Consider the following 10,886-nt stretch of genomic DNA (forward strand, 5'->3'; position numbering starts at 1 on the left):
GTTTGTGAACTACAATCATACTTAACTCTGTATTCCGACTTTCCGAACTCATCTATTCGCATGTTCTGCTAGGTACAAACTTTGTATTTTTCGAGCATGTTCCAGACCAGATAAGATACATCTTCTAATTTATAGTGGCATGATACTTTTTATACTCATGGAAGTTTTTTTTCAATTTTAGAGAATGGATGATACCTGCTTAATGTTTATACAAAACCCAGAATGCATACTTTTGCATAGGCTGGTACTTTATCATTCTTTTAATTCTTTGCCAGCTTTGATTTGTTCTCTCCATGGAAAAACTAATTGTTCCTCCATCAAAATGTGTTTGATTCTAACTATATGTTAACCTAAACTTGTTTTAATGGGGACTCCATGCAATTAAACAGAAGATTGTTTAATAACTAAATAGTTTGCATGATTCGTAACCCTTAGTGGAAGTTAAATGTGTGCATATGATGTCTTTATACATCGAAAGCTCCAGGGTCCAACTTCAGTCATTTTCTCTTCCCTGAATTTCAGCTTCTGGACATCTTCAAAAAGTAAGCATATAATACAGAGGTTCTTGACTCTTGTCCTTCATAGTTTTACTCAAGCGTGAACATATAATACAACTAATTAATGTGAATATGTGCAGTTTTAAATATACAGTATATATAGTACAGATGGTCATCTTTCCATTTTTAAATATCTTGATTTTTTGTTCGTCAAGAGCTGCAGATTCATACTCGCACTTTGTGATTTTGTTCTTTTTTCTTAGGATGTCATTTCCTTTGCTAATTCTGGGTGTAGTAGTACAGGTTTACTCACTTATCCCCATCTCACCTCTCTTTATGTCTATTGATAAATTAATCTTGGTCTGCAATATGTATTGCCTTGCTCAGACTAAGATTCATTTTCTACTTTGAGTGAATTTGTCATTCTATTTTTTGCATTTAGTTTATGTCAGCATTGGAAACTGCTAGCCTATTTTGTCGCTATCTATATTTTATATTTTAGTTTATCTCTCCATTGAAAAATGGTAGCATAAACTTTCTCTGGTGAATTTGTTAGATATCTATTCTAGCTAGGCATAATTATTGTTATTTTATATGACCATGTACAGGAGGAATTTTTTGATCATAGAAATTCGTTCTTCTGAAAACTGGCTTGAACTTTTACGTGGAGGCATGCGTATATATAAATTCTGGAAGATTATTTTCAGATTATCACCTTCGATCTCCCGCACTTGAAGCTTTTGCTTCTGTGGTAAAACAATCCATCACTTAATTGCAGACATTCTCAATCCCAATATAGTACCATTATTTAGTGCAGACATTCATGGATAAACTTGGATTCTCAACTTCTCATTGACTGAATTATAATGGTTGTGGTGACTGTGACAGTCAAGGTAAAGTGACTCATTTCCATCATGTCGGGTGTTTAAATTTGCTGATTATTATGGTCTTAGGCCGTTGTTAATGAATTTTTTTAGGTTTTCTCAAGTTCAGTCAAATATGATATTATTTATTTAGAACATTTCTCCCCAAAATGAAGATAATGATGTGGGCGGTAATCTCTGATGAAAATAACAGATAGTTTGTGTGTCGGTGACATCGGCTGGTGTTGGTTGGGGGGACACACCGGCATGTTCTGTACCTCGGGGAGTCGGCTGTGGTGGCAGATGGGTCCTGCGCCTTCAAGGTGTTGTGCTGCCTCTCTGCAGGACTCCTTGTCTGCACCTTCCCGTAAGAGTCGAGGCGATGTTCGTGTTTGGCAGCCACTCTGGCTGCCTTAGCGACACGAAGAACCAAGCCTTACCAGGTTCTTGATGTCTCCCATGTACTTGTTTTCAAACTTGGTGATAAGCCACTCCTGTAATGCATCCTTCTTGGACCTTGATTATAGTATGATACCTGCTTTCAGAATTTAATCAGTACATGTCATGCACAAGCTAATAAATTATGTTTGTTGTGCAGTTGGCCACTTTTGGGGGTATGCGATGATATGCATATTTGTCAATGTTCATGGTACTACCTCCCTATCACTCACACAGCTAGATATTTTGTTGCCAGCTAGAATTCAGATTGAGGTTTGCTACTTTTTGTCAACTACAGGTCTTAAATGGTCGCCTGGGAAAGAATAGGTTGTTCATAGGTTTAAAATTAGCTGTAGTGTGTACAAATTAGTCATGTGTGTACATAGGATAGTTATAAACAGCTACATGGCTGATGTCTTGTTTTTTTTTTGCATCTGGTCATGTTTACCTCAACTATACGGTTATAATTAGAAGACTACTACTCTTCTGGACATACATATATTTTCTAATTCACTGCACAATGTTATTTCAATTCTAGATTTGTTGCGCATTCAAGGATGTGAATCTCCAGCTATATCTTTGGATGTTGATTATGTATTAGGTTATAGATGATTGGGGCACCTGCACCAAAAAGTGACGGAGACATTGTATGTATCTTTACTTTAATCGACTGATTAGTGTAATTTATGCCTCCTTATTAAGCACTGCTGCAGGATGTTTCAGTGTTACGAGATTAATAACAGTTAACTTTTGCACTACTGCAGGATGCTCTTAAGCATGTATTCGTGGGTAGAGTGATGGATATCAAGGACTGTTTTGTATGGATTCGGCTTTTGTATTTCTGTGCTTCTAATGGTCTGGTACTCATGGATGAGTCGTTGTGACTGTTACCTGCTGTTGAAATCATTAATCTTAGTCGGAACCAGTTTGCAAATATGGATAATCTATGGAAATGTACAAAGATGCAAAATCTGGACCTTGGATTAATCATTTGCGTTATGTTTCATCCCTGAGTGAGGTAAACTTCCTTTCTAATTCAAGTTTAATTGAAAATAGTACAAGGTTGATTATTACTTGGTTCTGTCCATGCTTAATTTGCTTACTGGTTCTGGATGGTCTTGCACTGCTACACATCTCTTCTGGTAGAAGTGGAAAAGAATAAGAAGATTGAATTGCAGGTTGATCTTGAGACAGCAGCCACCTCTGCCGGTACCACCGAGGGCATGCAGGTTGCATCTGAACCATATTTTCCTATTAATAGTTTCTACTCTCTGCTGCAATTTAGTAAATTAACGTCTTGTTGTACCGTTTGGTTGTTAAGCACACACACTGTCTGTGAATTTTGTCTAAAAGTAGTGTAAGGGAATTTGAATACGCTGTTTTGTATATCCTTGGACTATTGAAGTCAAAGCCGAGTGTCGGGGAATATTGAATAGGCTACTTTTTATGCCCCTGGAAGCTTTTTTTTTTTGGGGGATCATTTCTCCAGTTGTTGAATAAAGCAACGAGCCAAAATAGTGAAAGCAAATCAAGTGTGATGGGCTTTTAGCTCACGGTTCTGGGGCCAACCCATCTATTAATGTACCTCTTGACCATAGCGATAATTTCTAAAATATATTACCCTGCCATGGCCAGTACTCTCTCTTTGCAGATTTTCCAGTCCTTTGATTCCTTGCTTCCTGTCAAGATCCATTTGGTTTTGTAGTGCAGTACTTTTTATTAGGACTATGGGCAGGAACACAAGGAGGATCAGTGGATCACTCCTCCATCGTACATATTTTCTTTAATGTATGAACTCCAAAATATATTAGCATTCCATATCTAGCATGAGGTTTTCAAGGTTTTAGTTTTTTTTTTACATTGTATCCTTGCTTTATGTGAGTATTGTTTTCTTAGCTTTTAGTTGGAAATATGTAATTTTAGGTGTGGATTCCTAATTTGATGCAAATAACTGAAATGAATGGATATTATTATATTGTGGTGCTCCAACTGATAAATTTTCTTCCACTTAGCAGGGGACGATGACTGATATTTATGACTTACCAGTGCTCTTATCTGCAAAGATGCAAAAAGCTTCCGTATATATCCGTTAATCAAGTGCTCTCCTTTTTTTTAGACAACATGCCTTGCATATCTCTCAGAAGCATAGCTTTGAGATGGACCATGTATCACCCGAGGTAACAAATTGATTTGCTAAATATACATGCTCGCTTGTTCTTCCATTATTGTTTCATTACAGGATTTTTTTGATAAGTTTTAGCTTCGTTAACGAATTTATAATTTGATGGATTCTTATGAATTATGTTCAACACATAAAGGTGTCATCTAGGGTTTTGATGCATGATCAAAACTAATCTACACTGACATGATATCAACTTTTTTGTTTTTACAGTAGTCATGAACTCATGATATAATTTGCATCTCCTTTGTATTTTAGGTTTAGGTCAGTGCATACATGATTCTTGAAATCCAGTAGGTTTTGCTGGTTGTGTGAAGCACATAAAATACTACTAATAATAATACATTATATGAGATGAATTTATTTGAGGGAGAGAACATTGTACAATCAGAAGTAACAGGACATGATCATCATTGCAAAACCATGTGGTATTTACTATCATCGATCAATAAAACTTACTGGAAGATCCCTAATGCTCCACTTGGTTCTCGTTGGTATACTGATGAATGGCGAACACATCCCTAATATCGGGTATGTTTAATGAACCAAATCCCCTTCTTCATATTTGAAACCCCGCTCTTGGTTTGCCGTGTAGTTGTGTACTATCCATATTTTTCCTTGTGGTGCAGTCTTTAACTCCTCTTGATGTCTATGTTCCCCAGGGAAGGATGCTCTGTCAGCACGTGTTCATGAAGAACCGGTCAAGAAAGCCATTAAGGAGCTTGCTAATTTGATCCTCTATGTTATGTCAATTGTTCTTTCAGAATGTGAAAATTTTACTAAGAGAATGTTTTTCTTTTCTCAATACTCAGACTGTCGTGACTGATCTTAATAACTACTCCCTCCGGTCTTATTTAATTGACTCGGATTTAGTACAACCTTTTACTAAATCCGAGTCAATTAAATAGGACCAAAGGGAGTATTGTTTATTTGGAACAGGGCGCTGAAGATTAGCAGTTGGGAATGATCATTGTGACTGTCATGCTTGATGTTAGGTGCACTACATGGTGTTGCTGCATTATACATGTATTATTTTTTAAGGCAGATAGGTTATAACAGTTGCTTGAAATATAGACGAAGTACATAATTGTTCTTTTATAATCTGGTTGATTATAATTGTTCTTTTATAATTGTTCTTTGTATTTACCTATTTGACTTTCTCTCCTCTCCCTGGGGTGCCCCAGTGATAAGCGTAATATGTAGCTCTCGGGACTACCTACGTTTGGTCTCTATTGGCCTTTCGAGTGATCTTCTCCTTTTGTTTTCACTTCTCCCATATGTTGCTTGCACTGGTGTATTTGATGCAATACATCGAATGTTTTAAATGTACTTGCTCCATTTTGAAAATGAGGGAACGTTGACCAGCCTACTAAATTCTTGTCCGACTAAAAAAAACTGTAAAAATTCTTGTCCAAGTAAACCATATTTGCTAAAAATAATATAAATACAGCTATGGCTACAAAATGTTTGAAATTGAATTTTCAAATAAATTCAATCTTGCTCTTGGCATTTGCGCCAGTGGTTTCACTACTTGACATTTATTTGGCATTCGCAAAAAGTAGATACAGGTAACGAAGCCCTGCTTGTGCCTTTGCGGTTTAAAGCTGATAAGTTTCAAACATATATAACAACATGGATATAACTTATGGTTCAAATACTATCTCGCTTTGCCTTGCGCCGGGTTATTATTTTGCAGGCTAGGTAGGCAAACTCCCGTGTTCTTTTGCTCTGCATCTGAGTAAGATGCATCATGTCCTGGTAACAAGATAAAGTTTCTTTTACTGCGGATGATACTAGCGTATTTGGGGCATCAAGCATGTTAAACCCAAGCTGGTCATCTGACCGATCATTGAAGTACTGTTAGTTGTAAGACTGAATCGCTGAGAATGTCGGTTTCCTATCACCCATGTTCTGCAATATAGTGGTACAAAATACTCCTATTTACGTATGTCGAGATCCGTACTATCGCGCTTGACTTATGTACAGTGTGTCAGCTACGCGAGATTGTATTCTCTTTTGTTTTGTTTTTTCAGCTACATGTATGCTTCATATCGTATTGTGTTTGTCGCGGATCTTAATGATCGTAGAGCTCTATTGTATACGCCAATCACGCTTATAATATTCAAAAACTTTAGGTGATTTATAGAGTTCAAGCTTGCATCGGACAACAGAAGATTTTATTTCGTAAAGTACCCTCAATACATGTTCTTAATACAATTGTCAGAACTAAGGTCTAAATCAATATTATAACAACACATGAGTTGAATAGTGTCTCCATTCCACCTTGAAAAAATATAGAATAATACTAAAGAAAAGGATTGCCCATCCATGTAGATGAAATACCCCCACCAATTCATAATATTCAAAGCCAATTATTGTTTACGGCCAAAATAAAATATTATGTAGTATTCCATATATCTCTTAAATTTTGTGTCGCTTTCGCCTGTGCGCCGGGGCGCACCGGGTCATCTAGTGTCCTTAAACGCCGAGTGAGCATCCTCGGCATCGTGGACATCGTAAAACCTCATCGATTATTAATATGGCAATGTACATTGATTTACGTGAGTACATCTTACATTTTGCATATGTGTAGGTGCTCCTAATCCTTACTTTTGATTACTTGAAAACGCCCATCAAAACAAGTCCATTGTTGGAGGGAGCTCAAGAAATGTCCCAAGTGGATACTAGCTTTGCGGCATACCAAAAGAGTCTCAAAAATGGCGGGACCAATGTATCGTCAATCATTGATCTCGAAGAGAAAGACCCAACCAATGGTACCCTTACATCTCAGCCAAAGGACCACACGTAGAGCACCAAGAGCCACCTTCTCACGCACAAAATATATATCAAGTTCGATGTGCTTGGTACGCCGATGATGTACGGGGTTGGCAGAGAGGTAAACAGCGCTCACGACGTTATCACAGTAGACTATCGTGGCACTGTCAAGGGGCCGCCGGAGCTCCTGCAGAAGATTACGAAGCCAACAAGTCTCGGCGACAACAGTATCAACAACACGGTATTCAGCCTCAGCACTAGAGCGTGACACGGTGGGCTGCCGGCGAGATGACCAAGAGACCAAGTTGTCACTCCAAGAACACATAGTACCCTGACGTAGACCGGCGTGTATCTGGACATCCTGCCCAATCGGCATCCGAGTAGGCAATGAGAGAGTGAGAAGTGGAGGAGTGAAGAGTAAGACCGTGATCGAGGGTCCCTTTGAGGTAGCGAAGAATTCTTTTGACAATGAGGAGGTGGGGTTCACGGGGATCGTGCATGTGAAGACAAACTTGTTGGATAGCGTAGGAGATTTCAGGCCGAGTTAGAGTCATGAATTGAAGAGCGCCGGCGAGACTGCGGTAGAGAAAGAGATCGGCCACAGGACGACCGGTGGAGGCAGGAAGATTTGCTTTGGTATCGACAGGTGTGGAGGACGGATGGCAGTCACGCATGCCTGCACGGTTGAGGATGTCAAGGATAAATTGTCATTGAGAGAGTTGAAGAGAATGGGGGTGACGAGTGACCGAGATGCCGAGAAAATGATGAAGAGGACCGAGATCTTTCATGGCAAATTCGCGGCTGAAAGTGGCAATGATGGAATGCCGAAAAGAAGTGGTGGATGTTGTTAAAACGATGTAATCGACATAGAGAAGTAGGTAAGCTGTTCCGGACCCGCGATGGAGAGTGAAGAGAGAGTTGCCAGATTTGGATTCAAGGAAACCAATGTAGCGAGCAAAGGTAGCAAAACGTTGAAACCAATCCCGAGGGGTCTGTTTGAGACCGTAGAGTGATTTAAGAAGACGACAAACGTGAGTGGGACGAGAGGGATCGATGAACCTTGAGGGTTGCTGGCTATAGACTTCTTCGGAAAGATTGCCGTGAAGAAAGGCGTTTTTGATGCCGAGCTAATGAATAGGCCAATTTTGAGACACAGCGAGAGAGAGAACGACGCGGATGGTGGCTGGTTTGACGACGGGACTGAAAGTCTCGTTGAAGTCAATGCCAGGTTGCTATGTGAAACCACGAACGACCCAGCGTGCCTTGTGACGAGCAAGGGATCCATCGGAATGGAATTTGTGACGGAAGATCCATTTGCCGCTTACGATGTTAGCACCGGGAGGGGGAGGAACGAGAGTCCAGGTTTGGTTTTGGAGAAGAGCGTCATATTCTTCCTGCATGGCTTGGCGCCAGGAGGGATCGCGAAGGGCAACTAAATAATTATGATCACCTGCGTAAGGAAACGTATGTTCATCGCACGTAACATGGCGTGATTTTAGGATGCGTCGGGAGGACAAGTCGAGACACCGATAGCCTTTGTGGCGGGATGGATAGCCAAGAAAAACACATTTGGTGGCGCGTGGGGCGAGTATTTTTGGACTAGTGGAGGATACATTTACGTAGCAGAGACAGCCGAACACGTGCAGGTGATCATAGGATGGATGTGTACCGTAAAGGGTGAAGTGTGGGGTTTGTCTACGGAGGGCTGCTGTGGGACGAAGATTGAGGAGATGAGTGGCGGTGTGGAGGGCCTCAGACGAAAGATTGGGAGGCATGGAGGCTTGGAAGAGAAGGGTGCGGATAACATCATTGATGGTGCGAATGGCTCGTTCGTCTTTACCGTTTTGTTGAGAAGTGTAGGGGCAGGAAAAACGAAAAAGGGTTCCATGGGATTGAAAGAATGAATTTAGTTTAATGTTGTCAAATTCTTTTCCATTGTCGCATTGGATAGTTAGAATAGGGTGATTGAAGTGAGTGGAAACAAAGGCATGAAAGGTAACGAATGTAGCATAGACATCGGATTTCTTACGAATAGGAAAGCTCCAAAAGTAATGAGAAAAATCATCGATAATGACTAGATAATAAGAAAGCCAGACATGCTGAGAACTGGGGATGTCCATAGATCACAATGTAAAAGTTCAAATGGCCGAGTGGTAGACGATTGCGACAAAGAAAATGGTAACCTAACATGTTTGCCTAATTGACATGCATGACACAGGGAAGGTCCTGTTTTATTCGTGGTGCTGGTGGGTAGTGATGGCGTGGAGATGTGGCCGGGGTGTCCAAGGAGGCGATGCCAGAGGTCGGACGAGATGGTGGCGAGGTAGCCGACAGCGTAGGCGGGTGGGTTGACGGTGTAGAGAGGACCCGGGCTGTTACATCGGAGAATCACGATCCCGCTGGGAAGAGCCTTCACAGAAAAACCAAAACGGTCAAATTCGATGGTGTAATGATTATCGATATAGAATTGACGAACATATATGAGATTTTTGATGATTCGGGGGACTAGGAGTATGTTGCGAAGATAAAGAGGTTTAGTGAGAGTATTAAGAGTTTGGGAACCGACGTGAGTGACAGGAAGAGTTGCACCGTTGTCGACGGTGACAAATTGTGAGTAAGATGGAAGGAGGGATTGGAAATTACCGGGATCGGATGCCATGTGAGAGGATGCACCAGTGTCCATGTGCCAGTCGCCGCCGGGGAGCTGCAGGTTGTTGAGGGCAGCGAGGAGAGCCGGGTCGATCTACGGTTGCTGGTTGGCGGTGGGGACGTAGGATCCCTGGGCAGTGTACGCCTGTGGTGTCATGCTGGGGCGCGGACCTAGGAGGCCTGGAGACGGCGCCTGCCACGGTGTCGATGGAGGTGGCTGCCACGGGGCCTGCTGAAGCTGAGCACGAGTAGGGGCCCACGTCCAGGGGTTGAACTGCTAGGGGTTGTCGCGGCCGCGCCCACGTCCATGTCCGCTGGGCGATGAGCGATCGCCAGAAGGGGGGCGCGGGCGCCCCCGTTGTTGGGCAGTACGCTCTAGCCCATGGCCCAGAGTGCATTTGGAGGCGGCGTTGCGGGCGTCGGTGCGCCGCTGAGTTTCTTCCAGGATGAGGACGAAGCGCGTTTGAAGAAACGAGGGGAACGGCACCTGAAAGGGGAGAAATGAACGTAGATGGGCGTAAGTATCGTTAAGGCCTCGGAGGAGCATCAGAACCAGCGTCTCGTCGGTGATGGGCTGGCCGACGTCGGTGAGGGAGTCGGCGAGGTTCTTGAGTTGGCGCAGTAGTCGATGATGGAGAGATTGCCCTGTGGCGTGTTGCGGAAGTCGGCCTCGAGCTGGATGGCACGATGCTTCTTGTTGTCGCGGAAGAGGTTCTCGATGGCGTCCCAGATGGTGTGCGCGGTAGAGCCGGGACGCATGACGATGCCGAGGAGGTCGGTGTCGATGGAGCCGTAGATCCAGGAGAGCATGGTGTAGTCATCACGGCCCCAAGCGGAGGTGGGGGACGTGTCGGAGGGAGTGGCGTCGCCGATAACGTGGGCGGTGAGACCGTAGCGGCCGAGAGCGATGAGGAAGAGCTCCGTCCAGTTTATGTAGTTGCCGTCGGTGAGGATGAGGGTGCTCGGCACATGGAGCTTGATTGAGGTGGCGTAGGTGGAGAGGCTAGTGGTGGTGGGTTCGGTAGGGTTAGGGTTTGGGGAAGTGGTTTGGCCATCCGGAGAGGAGATGGCGGCGGAGTTGGTGGTGGCGGCGATTTGCAGGTTGAGGAAGGCTTCGCGGTCATCTAGTTCTTTGACGCGGGCCTCGAGCTCGCGCTCCTTGGCTGCGATCTCGTCGGGAGTCATGGTGGGAGAGGGGAGGGAGGCTGGCGGCTAGGGTTTTAGGGGGGAGGGGTTTTGGGCGGGGGCGGGGGCGGGGGGGGGGGGGGGGGGGGAGGGTGGATGACCCGCTCTGATACCATGAAATAAAGGGCTGCTCGATGGCATGCCTCTTCTTCCTCTACCTTTATTTATATGTACAAGGACTTGGAGTCCAAGTCAAGATTTACAAGGATTGTTACACAAAAAATAGCTCTAACTAATTTTGGTTAGCCGCGCGGGAGGATGTCTCCCTAACAACGTGAACCATGTGATTTCCTAATTAAT

General features: G+C 43.2%; 1 protein-coding gene across 1 annotated transcript; it reads right to left on the reverse strand.

Annotated features, from left to right (window-relative positions):
- Positions 1-8,849: 8,849 nt before the first annotated feature.
- On the reverse strand, positions 8,850-10,627 carry LOC127338787 (uncharacterized). The gene is made up of 2 exons (XM_051364771.1): positions 9,396-10,627; positions 8,850-9,162 (listed from the first exon to the last, which is right to left on the reverse strand). Exon 1 carries the CDS (start codon positions 10,584-10,586, stop codon positions 9,948-9,950), a length of 639 nt encoding a protein of 212 aa, XP_051220731.1. The 5' UTR covers positions 10,587-10,627; the 3' UTR covers positions 8,850-9,162; positions 9,396-9,947.
- Between the last annotated feature and the right edge of the window lie 259 nt (positions 10,628-10,886).

The sequence above is a fragment of the Lolium perenne genome, chromosome 3 (genome assembly GCF_019359855.2).
Source record: "Lolium perenne isolate Kyuss_39 chromosome 3, Kyuss_2.0, whole genome shotgun sequence".
Taxonomy (NCBI): domain Eukaryota; kingdom Viridiplantae; phylum Streptophyta; class Magnoliopsida; order Poales; family Poaceae; genus Lolium; species Lolium perenne.